We start from the raw sequence: 19,375 nt of genomic DNA, 5'->3' as shown, positions 1-19,375 counted from the left end.
GGGTGATTCGGAGCCCTGATAAGTGAAGCTCCGACTCTGATTTGTCCTCTAAGGAATCCTTTCTCTCATGTTCCAGTTCTCCAGTGACTGCAGGAGGAATCTAGGGACATTAGCTTTAGCAAACTAAAACTGGCCTTTGTGAATACTTCCCTTTCTGTGAAGGAAAATATCGTCCAAACTATCAGTTCTGTTAGTGCTAAAAAAAAAAGTAGTTTAAAGACGCTGAAGTGAATAAATTTTTTTGTACATATGAATCTTCGCTGTTTCTTCTTCCTCTGAGTACTTAAAATATGTGCTCAGCTCTAATCGCACTATTTTAGTCAGGATGGAAAGAACTACATTGTACATAGGACTAGGGAGTAAAATAAAACTGTCGTCATGTTTTAATTTATTTACAGAAAGAGGAACTTGAGACAGTATAATGTTTTTTCATCAGGTTTTCATTTGTTGTATGTGAAATGAGCCTTCATACTTCCAGTTGGGTTTCGCTCATCGCCGTTGAGTCTCTGTGTGCAGATATGGTATACATCCTATGGGAAGGAGAAAGCACAACAATCATTTTGTTCGTACCAAGCTGACAATTAAGTTCCTGCTTCTGGGAAGTGATTTTTCCAGATTATTTTGTTCACTGCATAGGCCTAGGAAAGCCAACTTGCATTCAGCATGAGGTACCATGTGAATCTCCTTCCTCATTCAGTGTGATAACATGGAGGTTAAACACAAATCCAGCCTCCAAAGGTTCATTGAAGGCTACTTTGGATTTGTCTCCCATTTGCCTAAAACAGCAGATGGGTTTTTGATAAACTATAAATTCAGCACTTCAAACACTTAAAACATATATAAACTCTGTATGTTCTGCAGATTAGATAAATCTGAGTGTAAGATTACAGAATAATGTGCTAAAGGGAGCTGTGGAATCTTGAATTATTGACTCATTCTCTGAACAATACATCAAAAAATGCTGGACTTGGTAAGGGAATAATATGAATGATGAAATGGGCCTTCATGCCTCTAATAAGTACATACTGAGGCACATATGTTCTAGGCTTTTGAAGCAAATTACTCTACTGGAATTCTACGGATTCAGTCACTTATATGTTGTAGGGCATTTGTGGCCTTTTTATCAGCCTACACTCTCAGATTAACATCCATCATTATCTCGTTGTTGTTCAGTCACAGAAGTAAGATACTCGTCTGGCATAAGACAGAACTAGAAGCATTTTTCCTCCAAGTGCACAACTAGTGTTTCCAGGAACTCCACTGGTGGTCGGCACAGATTTTGCCAGAGAGTTGTAAATAGGAGAAAGCCCTATTTTATGAGACCTTATTATTTGTTTTGGGTTTTTTTGGTATTAGTGGTACTTACAGGGTGATTAAGGAACTATTGTCTCTCCCTGCTAATTCTGTGGCTGAAAAGCATAGTATTAATTCCTTATATAATTAACCTGTTAACACAATTCTCTCCCATTTACTTCACTGGCAATGGAGGTCATAAACACCTTCTGGAGGTGACTCATATAATGACATGAAAGAAAAGGAACAGGAGGACAGGACTGATCCAAAAACCATTAAAACCAATGGGACTGTTTTCCAACTATATCAATGGAGTTGCAGCTGCATCTAAAAGTAAGAACCATCCCCTTGCTTCTCTTTTTACACCTACAATCACTTTACAAATTTCCATGGCAAGAAAGACCCTGAATAGGTCACAGTCAAAAAACAAGAAATAAGATTCAAAGAGCTGTGACTCTTGGTAGATCTTATTTTGGTACATTTTTGGAACATTGTGTACTTAAAGATATCCTACTTCTCAAAGAAATTACCTTGCTTTCTTCAAAGAGTTCTTCTTCTGCAGTGTCTTCAATCCACCTGACCGGCAACAGGCAAACTTACAATCAATGACCTGGTAAATAATTGGGTTGTACATGGCTGCTGACTTTGCAAGCAAAGTTGGTACCACTGAAAATTGAATGGGAACTGAATCCGGTTGTCCAAAGGCTGACCACACAGAGACCACAGCGTAAGGGATCCAGGCAATGAGGAACCCTGCACAGATCAACATTGCCACCTTGTGAGAGGAAAAGAGAAGAGAGAACGAAGTTAATCTAGCAGTTAGACAGATAGCACAGCACAGAGCTAGGCAGAATGCAAGGGAACATGCAACAGAATGGAAAAGAAAAAAGAGAACTCGCTTCAGATAAATTTACAATATGAACAAAATCTGTCATGCATTTCTCTTCTCTTTATCTAGCTCCTGTTTTCCTTTCACCTGACACAGAGCAGTTAATGAGTCTGTTATCACAGACCTTTAAAAATGCTATAATGTCGGGTTAAACATGAGGAAACTAAATGACATCTCAGAAAATAATAATTCTTTGACATCAAATTTAAATTATTTAAGGAGGAGAGTCCTTTAAAAACATACAGACTCTCTTTTTTATGATAATATATAACAGAGAGCTATGAAAGTTTTTGAAAATCTTAGCAAGCTCTTTGAAATTAATTCAGGTTAAACTGGAAACATTTCCTATAGGGTTTTTCTTTGTTGTTTGGAGTTTTTTTCTTGCTTATTTGCAGAGCCCCTCACTTCTATAGTCTCTTCCAATCCAATATTCCTCAGACTGTCAAAAAGAAACCCAGTCTCTTTTCCATTCCACAATAAAAGAAGCATGCACTGGGAAAACAAAACCAAACCAATAATTAAGTGCAAGTCTTCCAGATTCTGGGTCCTTTGAAATCAGATTCCAAAGTTCATAAAATCAAAGTTCATAAAATCAAAGTCTGAAGAAGTTTCCAGGACTAAAGTAGGTCCTGATGGTATGTGGGAGTGGAGGACCCTGAGTATCTCTGTAGGTGAGTTTGTTTAGGAGGGTATATTCTTGTCTATATCTACTATAGCTCCTTCTTCTGTATCACCCAGTACCAGTCACCGAGGCAAAAGCAAAGGAAATTAGGAAAAGAAGAAAAGAGAAGGGTTTGCAACACCCTGATCTAATGCAGGGCTTCTTCCTCTCTTGTAGGTTGTGCTGATGTCCCACAGAGAAGGTGTCAAAACCCAGTGTGACCAATAACCTGCCACGAGGGTGGCCATTGGTAACAGGAGGAAGGAGAAGAGTTTTGCCAAACTAGGTTTACCTCTGCCTGCACCCAGGAGGGGGTCTATGGCCTATCTGTCACTGGAAAAATGCCAACCATTTGAATCCTTTTCAAGACAAATATGGAACAAGTGAGCATAAAGTCATTCAACAAGGCGTAAGCTGTCAAGTCTCTGGGTATAGCCACTCAGCAGATAAAAAAAATGACTGTATTTACCTGGGTAAGCTGGAATTGAAACTACTGGGAATTTAATTGAGAGTGAGAATGCTAGTACAATGTCTAGTTTTCTTTCTCCTAACCCATAGTATGGATTTTGTACTCTGCTAGAATCTATAAATGCTTTAAAAAGCAAATTTCTACCAAACATTTAGGTTGCATTCCTGGTAAGTGAGAAAAGGACATCCTTATAACAGGAGGAAATGTAGCCATAGGAATGTTTAATATAAATATTAAAGAAAAACTGCTTGGGGCCAAAATTTGTAATTTATGAACCAGCCTTTACCTGAACCAGCCTGTCTGCACTCAGTCACAGCCTGATATATCTTCAAATGACATCATGGAGTAATACATCTGAAGAACATATGCCATTATACTGCTGCCATTGACAGACTATTACTGCATCCAGACTGATAGTAGTGTGTGTGCACTCATTTGGAATAAGGCAATTAGCAGCATTACAATAAAAAATCATCAGAAAGCACAAGGTTTTTGGATATTGCATAACCTTTTGTGGAGCCTTTGGTTCCACATCTTGATGGCAATATTATTTTCAGGGAAACTTCATTCTTTTATGGGTTTTTTTTGTTGTCTGCCACTGAAGAAACAGTGCATGCGAGCCAAGGATCTCAAACACAGCCTGTTCATTATAAATTGTGATGTGGAGTTAAATGAGTTATGATGGAGACTCATTTTCCATATTTATATTTATCCCAACATTATGTTCTCCACTGCAGAACCAAGACAGAAGGGACAATTACTAGTGTTTCGACTCAGACCCTTTTTTTTACATGATCCCTCCAATATGACAAAAATAAATCTGCAACCTCAAATCAAAAGTTTACATTGTTCTTCAAAGGAAAGGTACTGAATAACCACAAAACAGTACTGTATTGAAGCATCCCTGTTTAAAGGCAAGTACAGTTTTACCACCTGTATTGGCAGCACTGACCATACAGGTAGCTAGCTGAGATTCTCCATTATGTTTAGACATAATGTCACTTATTGCTGTATATTATACAACTTTCAGTTCAGCTCCCCAAAAATATAAAATTTGTAATAAAATTTAATTAGCCAAGCAAAAATGCTGCTTGTCTCCATTTTGGCATGACTTACAGAGGCTGATGAAACTTCTACAACTAAGGCATCTGGTTTTGTTCAGTAAAAGTTTTTATTTTGAGAGATTTCCTAGCACAATAACCAGTATCAGCAAGGATCATGGCTGTCACCATTGTCAAATAGAAAATAGATTCAATCAGAAAGGGGAAATAGGATATTGTCTGAGATGGCAAATAAATTTTATCACTTAAGTGCATTTTTATCCGCAGCTCATGGCTGAACCTAAATGATAAATTATTTGCATAAAAACAATTGCAATATCACAGGACTTACTTTGATTTATATCTTCATTAACAGAGGAACATAAGTTGTCTGAAAGTTTTATTTCCCTGCTACAATAATCTGCTTTTTATCTGTTTTTCTGTTATAATTCCTGGGCACCTTGAACACCGTAAAATAATTCTTTACAACTGTTTCTGAAAGCAAAGGGAATTTTATGATGGGGAACAGGGCCACAGGGAGATGATGTGACTTATGTAAGGCCACACAGGAAGGCTGTGGTAGAGCTTCAGACTGAATCACAATCTCAGGGACTCGAGTGCCCTAATCACAAAATTATGTTTCAACTCCTGTCTTTTCCGATCTTGACAGAAACAGAGGAGAAAGCTAAAAGAACCACCTTCAGAGCATTGTACTATCACTCAGCATAGGAGAGCATATGGTTGAAGTTCTCCAAGCCTGCTTTTACAACCTGACAAAGCAAACAGAGTTAAATCTTCCTACCTACCTTGGTCAGCTTCATTTCAAGTATGTGACTGTTCTGAATCCTGGTATCATAGTGAGCAACCTCTTTGGTGGATGATTTGACTTTTAAAATTATTTTGACATAGGAAAACACAATCACCGCAGTTGGGAACAGGAGGCAAAAGAAAAGAATACTCAGAATAAAAGCCTGTCCAGCCACCGAAGCCTGTGCCAGCCACCAGTCCAGAGTGCAGGAGGTCCCAAAAGGCTCGGGGGCATAGCTCCCCACACCAGCAAAAGGCACCGTAGCCCAGAACGTAGCATAGGCCCAGATTATTGCCAGACAGATAAATGCATGATGTCTCTTAAGCCAGGTACCTGGAAGATAATTCAAGAATTACAAGTTCAGGTCCATATGTATTCGGCACAATTGAACATGTCATTCTACGTGCAGTAAGAGTTTGCTTGGCTGTTTGACAACAGCTCTGTAGGGTTCATCTCGCCTCTTTCCCGGTATCGATAGTGACCCCTGAGCTAGCCACCCCAGCTCGCACTGTACCTCATGAAGAGAAATGCACACTCATATGGAGGGCTCCACCTGACTTTATTTCAGATCTTTACTTTAGGCTGTGATGATTTACAACCTAGAAGTGTCCGTACAAAAGCAATCCAAACAACTAGCTCAGCAACAATCGTGGGAATCTTGTCTAGTCATTTTGAAAATTGCTCGTGATCTGTAAAGGCATATTCATAGTGTGTGGTCAGGTGAGACGGAGGTTCAACCCACATGAAGGACTAGTGTTTAATTCAGCCTTTCATTATTCAGTATGAAGGCTCACTAGCTGCAACTGTATAATGTAACTTACGTTACTTCCTATTCCTCCTGTCCTATGTTAACTGGCTAAAGTTTGATCTCAGGGCACTTCTCAACATAAATTATTAACCCAAGTGACTGAAAGACAAGGCTTTACAGAGGAAATAACATATTCAAGATTTATTTTTACCTCGTCATTCTTTTCCAGTACAGTAAATCACCATGTGCGTACTGTCAGAAGTATTGGTAATAGGTGTTTTCATGTATGCTTGCCCATTTTTTTTATTAAATGTTAATGGCTTGCCTGGTGTTGTGGAGTGGAATATTGTCTCTCTGCGCATCTTGCATACAACTCTAATTCATCTAGGAAAAGCTTGAGTTTACAAGCTTTCCATCATCACCTACGTTCAACATATTGGATTCAGACAGGACTAACGAGTTAAAACCTATGATTTATGCAGAAATTCAGACTATGGTATTATAACAGCTCCTTCCACCTTGGAAGCTCTAATCTGTTTTCACTCCCCATCCACTGACATTGAGGAGCTTTCTTCATGGTTTGAGAATTACTTAAAACAAAATCAAAGCAAAGAAACAACCGTAATTTGGATGTGGCCAGTACCACTTCCCCAGCTGATTTTACATTTCCAGATCACTGGAAGGAAAATGAACACTGACTGACAAATGATATATTCAAGCACAATGGCTGAGAGACAGAAAGCTGGTTTGTTGTGTTCAGGTGTGGAAAAACAAAGCAACAATAGAGCGAGCACTGAAAGAGCGACAATATTTTCACAGCTATTGTCAAACCATAGCAACCTATTACCAAAAAAAAAAACCTCAAAAAAAACAAAACCAAAAAAAACAGTTTCTGCTTTTGGAGCAAAATGAAGGTGTAGGTATATAGCCAGGTGCTCCAGGTTCCTGATGACTGATTTAGGTCTTATACAGAAAATGGCTAAGTAACCACCTAGTTAACTAACCACCATGTTAGATATGCTTATTGCTCTCCATCATTTTGTATGGACAATCATGATCAGACAGCCCTTGAGAAAAAAGGTTTCAAAGTGTTCTGTCTGTCTTGAACTAAGATCTCATACTAAATACCAGAGCTCACAGCATGAATGCGGCCAGCCATGAAATACTTACTTCAGCTCACCAAGTCTGTGAAAAATTGTCTATGATTTGGGTTGCCACTGAATTATTTTAATAAGACTTTTATAGGAAGAACTGAAATCCTGCTTAATGTGAATGGTGTATTGAAAACTCAGCTAAGGAGACCTTCCTTGCACTCACATTTAAGGAAAAAGTATGGACATGCCAGGATCTATGATAGCAGATCTTAGCACCGTACCACAGCTTTCAATTGACTGCACGCTCAGCTATTGGACAGACCGGCTTACTTACACTTCCTAGCTGTAAACATTTCTTATAACTTAACATTACATGATCAATATTATATGTCAATATAATGAAATCTGTTGTATGTCCCTCAAGTCACATGGGCAAGGTGTTTCTTATATGTAAAGTCACCTTGAGTATTCCCTGTACTCTGTTGGGGAGTTAGTCCCTTCCAATGCAAGAAAAACATCTTTTCTAAACTGTGACAACATCTTTTAACTGGAAAGAATGAAGTACATAATACTTCGTATTCAAGAGATATAAGATATTGATGGATATGGTGATACCAGCTTTCATTGCTAAATTCATTTCATCCTCTCAGGTTCCGTCTCCATATTAGAGAGACAATATCACATTATGACCTACTGCACATCCAAATCTTGTAGATGTTTCAAATAGCTTGCCACATATCTTAAAGGAATGTAGGCATCTAATAAGGAATACTTTTGTGTGTTGATCCATAAGACCTTGCAATATGTGCAACAGTTGCATCTGTTAATGTTAATAGGCCTTAGTAGACACAAAGTGATTTGTCTATGAGTGATTACTAAAACTCATGGCTTAAGCAGACAGCAGAGAGACAACAGTGAAGGTGATAAGTCCAGCATACAAATTTAGCTGGGATTACTTGGATCATGCAAATATGTTTCTCTTATCTGTGTATTCCCCTCTATATTTAACAAAAGCATTCGGAGGAGCTTAAGTATGATTTCAGTCTAGAAAACTATATCAGCTAATATAGTTTTTCTACAGTCACTTAATATAGTTTTTCTATAGTCACTTAATATAGTTTTCTTTCTTACCGTAAGACAAGTGGCAGATTTTTAGGTATCTATCCAGGCTGACAGCTGTCATGGTAATAAGGCTCCCACAGCCAAAGAAGAAACCAGCCCATCCATACCAGCGGCAGCCCATCCATCCAAACACCCAGCGGTGAGAAAAGAAGGAAATGATACTAAAGGGTTTTCCTACCACTTCAAAAGAAGAAAAGAATGTCAGTTGACTGATAAAATCCATCACTGATAAAACCACCCTTTTTCAGAAACGCAAACCCTCCCCTTTGCCCAAATCTAATACTGGTAAAAAAGCTCTGCAACCTGGAGAGAGGGCTTCAGGCAGAACAGATATAATGACTTGCGTGCCCTCCATCCACAGGACTAAGCCTAAGACAGCAGTGGCTAGATCTCATAGCATCTATGCTGTGGTAGGATGAGCCAAGCCTGCAGAATGGCTGGAAACAGGTGCTTTACTGCAGACCACGTGAACCAGAAGTAAACCCATACTCTGGTACTGAGCATGTGCAAGCTCTTCCCATTATGAGAACTTCAGAGTATGTGTTAAGTCCACACGCAAACACATGCCAGTATGTAAACAGTATAGGTGATGGGTGAGTCTGGGTTTGAAACAGGCACAGATCTAGTTAGGCTACATCCCTATAATCAGTTGAGTGTCTTCAAACACAGGGTAAAGAAATTTGCTTTAAAAGAGGACTTCTGCAAACCTATCAAGGCCCAACAGTAGGATACATACTGCGGTAAAGTGTTAGGTTAGAAAGGAAGATGGTGCTATCGTCGCAGCATGGACTTGAGCTGCAGAAGTGGTTTCAGCTCTTGTCCATACCACACTCTTCCTTGGTGACTCTCAGCAAGTCACCTGGCCACAGATATTAAAAAGTTTTAAGCATCCCCAAACAGAAGGGAAGTACCTAACTATTTTGGAGACTCTGTCCTAGTAGCACCTTAGCTCATTTCTCCATTCGTAAAACGGGGTGGTACATTATGGAAGAAGTGAAGTTAGGTCATATATTGTTCCATTCTCACCTTAAAATAGATTAACATTATTCATATTATTTGTAAGTATCATGAAAATGAGAAAACAGAAATTGTAATTTTATAGTTGGAAATCTCCACTTCCTGATTTTACTTTTTTTTGTCTCAAACTGGACAAACAAAAAAATCAACTTTAATGGGACAGAAAACTCAAAATTTACAATCTAGGAACATCAGCATGTTTTCCGAATCTTTCATTTCTACTTACCAGACTAACCTGAAATGGTCCAAGGCCTGAACAGTTCAACTGCAACATTCAAACAACATTAAATATTGAACTCCACCTTCCTGTGACTGTATTCCTTCCTGCACAGGAGTTCCCAGAGCACCTCAAGGAGTGGAAAACATCTCAGCTGCCCTGGGCTAGTTTCCCTGGCTGAACCACACTGTCTGTAATGTCATGGAAGTTCAGTGAATTAGTTTATAGAGAAGACAAAAATGGTCTTGCAAACTGTAATTCCCACAAGGTAACCTAGTCATAGAAGTCAGGACAAAAGTCTCTCTTGTTGAAGTGATCTGTAGAAAACTGGTTTGAGTTGTTCCCAAAAATATTCCATTTCAGATCAAACAGATGTGAAACTAGACATTCTGTTTTCATTCTTAACAGAAAATTAGAACAGTTATACCAAAACAAAATCTTGCAGAAAGTGGCCTTTGCTCCAGTTACTATGCCAAAAGCATCATGATTGAAAACCCTTCAAAATGAGACTTATTTTTAAACAAGGTATTTTGGGATTCTTTTCCTTTAGCCTAAGCCTGTAAGGAAAATTCTACCTGAGCCTGAAGGTTGTGCTCAGGTCAATACATTATGTGCTCTTCTCCGAGCAGAAGCAATATATAATTTTTCAAGCAAAGGTTTCAAGAAAAATATGAAATATTACAAGGTCTAGGATATACGCTAAGAGTCAGCAACTTCACTCATGTAAATCATTGTCAGCTCTAAAGGCCCAAACGTTTATTTGCACAAAATTAAATTTCTCTTCATCAGCACAGGACTCAGAGCACGGTCTAAGTGCAAAATGAGCCTGATGCAGTTTTGAACAAGCGGCTGGTGCCACCCTGTGGAAATCTGCAGGAAGCAGGGCCATGGCAGAACCTGTTTCTTAAACAAGGCTCCAAGACAAGTGCATGAAATACCAAGATTTTGGAAAAAGTCCTATCTTCACTCCAATCGGTCCAGCAGACAGAACACATCACATTTCTCGACACAATATCTTCCATTTAAAAAAAAAAAAAAAAGAAAGAGAAGGGAGAAAAAGCATGCATGGCTGTGCCAATCACAGTTATTTTTAATTACAAAACTGAAACACACAGGTAGATTGAGATCCCCATGGAAGACAAGGTGACCAAGTGGTATGTTGGTGACAGACCTTAACGGAGAAACTAGCAGCCCTTATGCTAAGAGGGCTCCCAAACAAGCTGTAGTTTGTATGGTTGGGACATACAGCTGACATGGTTAGGAGGTATCTGTTTACATTCCAAATGTATAGCTACAGAAATTCTCCTGAAACACTCTGTCTCATTTGGAGTGACTCTCACTGGAGTCAGATATGAGCCTTATAAAATAAGACAGACTCTTAGGACACAAAGGACATGGGAGCATCACAGAAGAGGCAAAAACTGGTCTTTTTTTTTTTTCTTCACTTCTGAGTGCTGCAAGATGGAAATAGTGTCTCCATAGCAGATATGCCAAAGAAACCATTGGGATTTCTTTGTGTGGTAACAGAGCAGAGATATTTATACTAATGCCTTTCTTCTGCTGAATTCATAAGTATCTCCTTCAGAAAACCATGTTTACTGATCACCAAGAGGCATCAAAAGTACTGGTAGTTGAGGGGGTGAGCAGCTCCTTGGCTGTGTGCAGTAAGAGCACAATGAGCTTCGGTTCTGGGAGGCTGGGAGCCATCATTTTATGTTGTTCAGTGCTATTTTAGGAATTTGGATGAAGGCAAAAGCATTTGGCAGAGACGAGGGCGGAAAAGGGTGCACTGGAGCTGGGGGAAGGGGTGATCCTGGTGTACACAGATGACTTTGGGAGCATGGGAACATACTGTCTTTTATATTGCACTGGGGAAATCCCATGGTCAGCTGGGTCACAGCAGGCCTTTATACCCATTGGATTGTCTGCCATCCAAAATATCCTTTTCTAAAGGACGTCCAGGCCTCCCTCTGCATTTGCATGTAGCCATAAGCAGCTGAATGAGACTCATGTCAAGAGCCAAAGGAATGATCTCCAAAGGCTTTTGACTCTGCAACTTTGTATAAACCTTTCCAAAGCTCCCTCCTCTCATGCCAGGGCATCCTGGCTGTGGGGTTGAAGTAAAAATTCCTCCAGTTGGCTGATGTTGCTCTTACTCTATAGATAGACACTAATGCTTATTTTCCTGACCCCGAGATAAAAGAGAACAGTCACTAGAGAGAAAATTATTAGCTTTGATAGGCTGATGGCCACTGGCATTTTCCAATTCTTCTCCCTCATACCCCTCCCCAGTCATATTTGACTAAATATGTATTTTTGAGGTATCTGGATCTCTCCTGTTGCACCCCACAGCAGGAAAACATAATTTTCTTCAACTGTAATACCGAGCTATTTTTTGGTTATTGTGGCAGGATGCACAGGGGAGCTGTCTTTGAAGGCCTGCCCAGTGCTGGGGTGAACAAGAATTTTGCCTGATTGATAAATCCAATCCTATTTTTTCCTCTGTACTTTTCTTTTTTTTCCATCAAGTTGTTTAGGAATGTTGTTTTCTATCCTTCTCTCTTATTTATATGCAAATAATAGAGCAAAAGACATTTTGGGCTCCCCATGACTTCCAGAGGACTGACTCTTGGTGCTGCCAGAAAGAATGGTGGGATAGTAAAAATGAGTGAAAGTAAGACATTAAATTACCTGAAATGCCCAGATCACACACTGCTAAATTAACAGTCATTATCTCAGCAGGTCTCAACTTCTTTTTTCGCTTTGAAGACATAAAAATAACATACCCATTTCCCAGAGTTGAAAGAATCCCTATAAAAATAAAAAAACAAAAAAAAAGAAAAACAATCAAATTAGAATTCTCCCTAAAAACAGCAATATCCCATCTTCCTTGTGAAATTCTCTGATATTTTCAGCCTGAACCTGTGGTCCCAAGGCTAGACATTTTGCTCTGAAACATGATCATCTCATCCTCATTATGGAGCTCAGAGACATCTACTGCAGACATCACCCTCCCACAACAAATGCTATTTTCCCCCCTGCAGCAGGGCATTGCCTTCACCACCTGAGCCTGCACAACTATCGTTTGCATGCACGTAATAGAAATCCCATAATTCCTCTGTTCTGATCAACCCCATTTGTCTCACAAACATTTATACAACCACAAGAATGAAATTCAGCTGTCTGTAATCACAAGGACCCCAATCTCTGACCAACCTTAATTTTATTAAATACTATAATCAGAGGTTGAGGGATAGATTTTTAAAATAATGTAAATTAAGATATTACTATCACATCTTAAATTTTACAATAAAAATTTATTTCTATCATAAGAAGGAAAATTATAAAATATATTTGATTTTAACTTCCAGCTGGAATTCAGTGCATGAGAAGGGATCCTGTTGATGTTGGCTGACATCTTTTTTGCCGTGTCACCACCCAAGGACTCACAGGGACCAACGCTGCAAGTGGTTAATAGCCATGGAGCTAATCACCCTGGTACCAAAAATTGCAGGGTTTCCAGTTCCCTTAAAGAAAACTGTTTCTTCACTAACTTGTGTTTGAAAGAGTTTGAGCCCAGAGTGGGTGTTTTGCAGCGGAAACACAGGACAGCAGACAACTTCCCTTCCAGGAAGCAAGAGTCACCCCCGAAGGTGAACACCCCAAAGGGACCACGGCCCACGGAGGTCTCACACCGGAGCAGAGGAGACAAGAAGGAGGGAGAAGCAGAAGAAAACAGTGAAGAGCAAAGAGCGGCAGAGACCCCAACCTCCTGAACTGCCGTTGCCTCACCAAAGGGACCCACAACGGCAATAAGGGAGAAGATGCTGGAGTTAAGTTCAGCCTGGGAAAGGCGGAGGAAAGGTGTTTTCCTTAAGTATTTCATGTATTCCTTAAGTATTCTCACTACCCAAAGCAGTAATTAACCAATTTCATTTAAGTTAAATTCCCCACGATGAGTCTGTTTTGCCCACAACAGTAACTGGTGAGTGATCTCCCTGTCTTTACTGCTACCCTGCCTTTATCTCCACTGCTTCTGCTCTTCCTATTTCCTCCCCGTCCCACTGCAGGGGCTGTAAGCAAGAGGCTGCCCAGGGTGCTGGGCTGCTGGCCGAGGCCAGCCCTCCACACTGCGCTGGTTTTGGCTGGGACAGAGTTAATTTTCTTCATAGAAGCTCGGATGGGGCTATGTTTTGGATTTGTGCTGAAAACAGTGTTGATAGCACAGGGATGTTTTAGTAACCGCTGAGCAGTGCTCACACAGAGTCAAGGCCTTTTCTGCTCCTCACCCCACCCCACCAGCGAGTAGGCTGGGGTGCACAAGGAGTTGGGAGGGGACACAGCTGGGACAGCGGACCCCAGCTGATCAAAAGGATATTCCACACCATATGGCGTCATGCTCGGCATATAAAGCTGGGGGAAGAAGAAGGAAGGGGGAGACATTCAGAGTGATGGCGTTTGTCTTCTGTTTTCCTGGAGATGGCTGAACACCTGCCTGCCGATGGGAAGTGGTGAATGAGTTCCTTGTTTTGCTTTGCTGGTGTATGCAGCTTTTGCTTTCCCTATGAAACTGTCTTTATCTCAACCCACAAGCTTTCTCACTTTTACCTTTCCGATTCTCTCCTCTGTCCGGCCAGGGAGAGTGAGCGAGTGGCTGTGTGGTGCTTAGTTGCTGGCTGGGGTTAAACCATGACACACACTGCTATAAAAAAGTTGCAAATAACCGAACTTTCCTCTATTGATGAGTCACTCTTTGTGGTCCCTTCCTACACATGGCTCTGGTGGTGCAAATTCAGCCATATTCCATGTTTCAAAAAGACCCCAGCAGCCCTCCATCCACCCAGCAAAGCTGCCCTCTCCAGATACGGTACCTTTGAACACCACATAATTTTCATCACAGTCTGCTGGGAGGCCAGACCTCAGGAATTAAACCTCAGGAAATAAATGGGTATTTCCTCTGGCCCATGAATGGAATGATCCCCTTGCAAGGTGCCATGTCCTCACAGAACCAAGAAACCCAACCTGGGCACATCCATGAGGCAGAGAGAAAAATGGTTCCCAGAGGCTAAAACCAGACAGTTTCTCAAGAATTATGAGTAACTGTGGAACCAAAAGTTTACCAAACTCAGGACAAAAATACTTTGATTTTGAATTTTTCAGTAATAAATGTAACACTCCTCTAACTGGAAACACTTCTTATTTTTATACTGACGGTATTACTCTCTATATTATTTTAAAAAATAAACAGGACAGAAGCTGGCTGATCATTTAATATTAGCTTTTCTCAGCAAATTTGATTTATCCTTGGTGAATTCTTATGGCTCTGAAAACTTAATCTGAATTATAAGTAGATACAAGTATTCATTTGAATTATTTTCTTCCTTGCAGCTAAGTAAATGAATCTCAGTGTTGCTGAGCATTTTTCATATATCTTAATCCTTTTCTCTCTTAATGCCATTTTCTCTCTAGTGATATTTAGGATATCTAGTGTGCCAGCATTTACCTTTCAAAAGTACTTGACATTTTCCCACATCTTTTTCAACTGACTGGTAGTCCAGAGAGATGTCTTCATCAGACAAGTTTCTGAAGCAACTGATCATTATTAATAGCAATGTTTCAGAGAGCCCCAGCGCACTGACCTTCTAATCCTACAGCTGGAAGGGGTCCAGTGATAACTTAAGTTGCCTTTTGTCTATACCTGCATCTGACAATTGCTTATGTGAGTTCTTTTTTAACTCCTTGGTGATAGAAACTTTATAATCTCCCTAGATGAGCCACCTAATGCTTCGTTCTTCCTTCTATTAAAGAGATTTTCCTAACAGCTAGCTGAAGTCCTTGCTGGTGCAGGCTGCCAGCTCTGGTAGGTGCTGGCAAGGCTGTGCCTGGGCAGAGCCTGGGGTTGGAAACAGGGGAAAAAAGACTCTTCAGATATAAAATAAAGGCTCTTTACCAGGAGCAAACAGTTCAGGGCACAACTGTCCGTGGCACCATAACACTATTACATAAATTCGCACAAAGAGCCAAGGATGAGATAACTAAAAAAGTGCCACATACAGAGAAAGAGCCAACCTGCAGCGAAAAGCAAATGTGTATAAAAGAAGAAATCTGAACAAATAAGATTCCTTTTCTCCAATCTGACAGCAGTGCTAAACCATCAGAGGAAAAAAAAAAAAGGAAGATAGTTCAGGATTTTGTTTTCAATTAAGCTGTTTCATAACACACTGAGGAAGTGTGCAACAGCAGTTTGCAAATGAATAGTTACTTGCCACGGACTTTCAAAGGAGCTGACAGCCAGCAGGTCTCCGCTCAGTCGTTAGTCACCCTACCCGGCCGTACAGTAAATCAATCAAGCCAGTGATGAAAAAGCTAGCGGGGGAAGTGACAAAGTGAAAAGAATTGGATTCTTATAACCACGTGTACCATTTGATTTTTTTTTCCCAGACAATTAAAAAAATACACATGGAAATGAACTAGTTAGGACAAAAGATCACACATTCACAGAGAATTTATCACAGGTTGGTCAAGACCCCTGATTTTCTTTAAAGACAAAGAAATGTATTTTTAATTTTTCAAACTGCAATACTTCAGTTGTACAACCAGCCTGCCCCTAAAAGCTCTGCTGAGCTTCCTGATAGGATCCCAGCCTTGTTGGCTCACTGTGCAGCTGCTTCCCCTGTTTGAAATAAATTTTAAACTCACTTGCACCGTATATGCCTCAAGCACAAAAAGATACCCAACAGCAATCCCCACCTCCTGGCTTCCCCCCTTTCTGCAGCTAGTCCTTCTCTCCACTATGAGGATGTCCACACAGGACATCCTCAAGAAGGGCCACCATTTCCTGGAAGAGATCTGCAAAAGAATAGGGGGGGACAGTTCAGTGGCAGAAGGTGACAATGGACAGGTTCAGCCTGAACCACAAGTTACATCTAAAAACCATAGACTTACCCTTCCTGGGTACGGAGCTGAACGCTCCAGCTCGGTCTTCCATCTTCTGCAGATTACACAGTTTACGAAGTAAATCTGCAATACTCCAGTTACCACAAGACACAACTATGCCCAAGAGCTATTTAAGTACATAGTTTTTGCTTACTATTTTGGATACTTGGGAGCTGGGATTAACTATAAAGCTGCCGATTAAAGCAAATTTACAGCCTCAGCAAGCCTTTTGTGTGAAATTTGATGTCAGTGAATAGTTTCACAGAGCTAGACTTCCTTCTCCACTACGTCAAGATCCCCTATCCACCACCGAAAATCTCTGCATGGCAGTGCTTCATGTCCCAACAGAAATGTGGATGCTTTGCAGTGTCAGAAATCATCTTAGTGGAAAAGGAAATTAATATCCATTACTGGCAAATTAATATCCATTACTGTATTGCACGCAGTGCCTAAAACTCTGCTGTGCTGGTCTAGAAAACATGAAACCAGTTGCTGTTGCTGGCATGGCTGAGGGTATGACTGACCAGCAGCTAAGCAATGACTGCTTAAAATCATTGCAATGATTGCTAAAAGGAATTTAAAACATCTGTGCAGGATACCAGTGGTATCTGATGCTATAGATGCAAGTCCAAGGAAGATGCAAATATAGCATTCACATGCATACATGAAAAGCACACTTGGCTGTAATGAAAGCTGCTACTGGCATGTGTAATGACCATAAGGGTAAAGTAACTAACCAAGTAAAATGCAATGCAAAACAAACACATGAAAAAATAAGCTAAACCCAGAGCAAAATGTAGGATATGATGTCTAAAGTAGAGGTACACATGTATACAGCAGAGCTATGGCTTGAACTTTCTTGGCTTGGGCTGATGGGCCTAATGAGTCCACCACAGACTGTTTGATGTCAAGTCCACAACACCAGGAAGGTGGGAATCTTACTGATATATCAAAATGATTATCAACCCTTTATAAACTATAATTTCAGTCTCCTCACACTGCTCATGTAAATCTGTGCCTTCACGGTTAGGTTTTGGGTTTCCACTGGAAATTCATGATTTCTGTTCCTTGCCTTAGTTTGATTATATCTATGTTTTTCAAGATGTTTCACACGTGGCAGGGGTATTTCTCTGGAACTGGATAAATCTACACTAAATACAGCCAATATAACAAGGCAACACAGTGTACATTGGAAGGATTCATTTCAACTACTCAGACATATTTCCTGGGATTAAAACTAAGTTTGCTTAACCGAGCGAAAAAAGAACCAAGGGGGGTTGTTTTGGACAGTTCAGTGAAGACATCTGTCTGCATAGCAGCAGAAAAAATATGTATATGTGAAAAGCTAGGATACATACAAAACAGTGCATGAATACCGAGAACAGCACAGAGATACAGCCTCACCTGCCATCTCTGCTGCTCTGAATTCTTTTTTGATAAAGACATAAGCAGAAGGCAAATGAGAAATAAGCATTATTGAAGCCTTTGTGAGACCTCCACTGCAGAAAATATTAGATTACTTAGAGCATTTGGGGGAAAGGCAGTAAGAGAGAGTAGGAAGGAGTGATGTAAAATAGTGAATGAGAAACATGAAGGTAGGACTGAAAGATCTTTGTATTTTGTGCAGAACTGATAGAACAAGAAAATGAATCAAAACCAAAATAAATGTAAAGGAATGCACTGTATACCCTGTATTCAGCCTGGTGTTCAGCCATCTGACACCCGGAGCCCAGTTTGGTGTAGCACAGTTACGTGACCTTGGCTCAGCTTTACTGAGAAAATAGCTGCTGAACTGTGAGAAACTGCATAAAGCCATAAAGCATAAGGAAACCTAAACCAGAGAAAGAAGTGTAAGAGTTGAGGCAACACTTAGAAGCTCAAGTACTTGAGAGCAAAAATATTGACACAAAAAGATATAACCTTGCCCCCATCCCCAAAGCAAAGGTGGTAAATCATCAAGAACAAGGACCAGTTTATTCCTAGAAGCAACAGAGATCAGTATTTCCCAGGTGACTGACAACTCCTTGGTATATGAATACTTCACGTAGAAAACAGTCCCAGCTATCATCTGTGTGCACTAACCAATAAATAATTGCATTTATTCTGCTTGCAAAGTCACTTTGCGCATGGTAAAAGACTCCTAAATGAAAGAGAGGGAAGGGTGTTAGGCAGAAAATACTGTTCAATACAATATGTTCAATATAACAGACGACAGCTGATGCCAGGAGCTGAGGAAGATTCAAATGAGCACGTCTGAGGATGTTCTCTTTGCTGCGTAGGCACATGAGAGAGGCTTTGAATACAGGCCATAAAACCCACCTGGCTTAAGGGCAAAAGCCAGTTCTGGTTGGGAATGATTAAACCACAAGCTAGTAACCTATCAGTAGAAAAAGTTTGCGTATTTCTTGACTTTTTGCTGGAAGGTCTACTGCTGGTCACTTTTGACTACCTGGAGCAGCATTGTGTGTTGACACTAACTGTTGACACCACATATCTAACACATTCTCTCCTCTCCCTTCTAGATTTTTCTTTCTAGTATGAAGAAATACATAATTACACATCTAATGCACAGCAGCTTCTGCCTTCTTTGTGAGTGCCTGCAAGGATGCAGTGACATAGTCATATTTCAAAGATGAATTACAAAATCATTACCAATTACAGTCAAGTAAAACCCAGCTACAATATCTGCTTCTCTAGAAAGCTTTGATGCAAAGGGGTCTTCCTTCTGGAGATAGTGAGGAAGGTATTCTTCCTGAGAGGAAGTGTTGTGATCTGATGCCATCCCAGTCATGTCCAGTTCAGCGTCTGAAAAACAAAATAACAGAATTTGCAATAGATCACATCTGCCACCAGAAAATGCAAAGATTTTTTTTTTCATAAACAAGATGCATCCTCCTGTCTTCATTTCTGCTCTTCCAGCTCCTAGGGTATTTCAGGATCCAATTCAAAATTGCATAAAGTACCCTGCCATGATTTATTTCATTACTTACTTTATCCAAGAATGTCATTATTCATATGGCACTCATCACAGTAATCCATCTGAGCAGTATCTAGGTACCAGTGTGTTCCAGCATTCAAGCC

The 19,375-nt window shown here is 40.2% G+C and overlaps 1 protein-coding gene across 1 annotated transcript; it reads right to left on the bottom strand.

Moving 5' to 3' along the window:
- Positions 1–460: 460 nt before the first annotated feature.
- On the bottom strand, positions 461–19,100 carry LOC140649961 (opsin-5-like). The gene is made up of 6 exons (XM_072857815.1): positions 18,947–19,100; positions 12,050–12,169; positions 8,134–8,304; positions 5,159–5,493; positions 1,824–2,068; positions 461–530 (listed from the first exon to the last, which is right to left on the bottom strand). Exons 1-6 carry the CDS (start codon positions 19,083–19,085, stop codon positions 467–469), a joined length of 1,074 nt encoding a protein of 357 aa, XP_072713916.1. The 5' UTR covers positions 19,086–19,100; the 3' UTR covers positions 461–466.
- Positions 19,101–19,375: the final 275 nt, after the last annotated feature.

The sequence above is a fragment of the Ciconia boyciana genome, chromosome 3 (assembly GCF_034638445.1).
Source record: "Ciconia boyciana chromosome 3, ASM3463844v1, whole genome shotgun sequence".
NCBI lineage: Eukaryota > Metazoa > Chordata > Aves > Ciconiiformes > Ciconiidae > Ciconia > Ciconia boyciana.
This window is presented reverse-complemented; position numbering and strand designations above follow the sequence as displayed.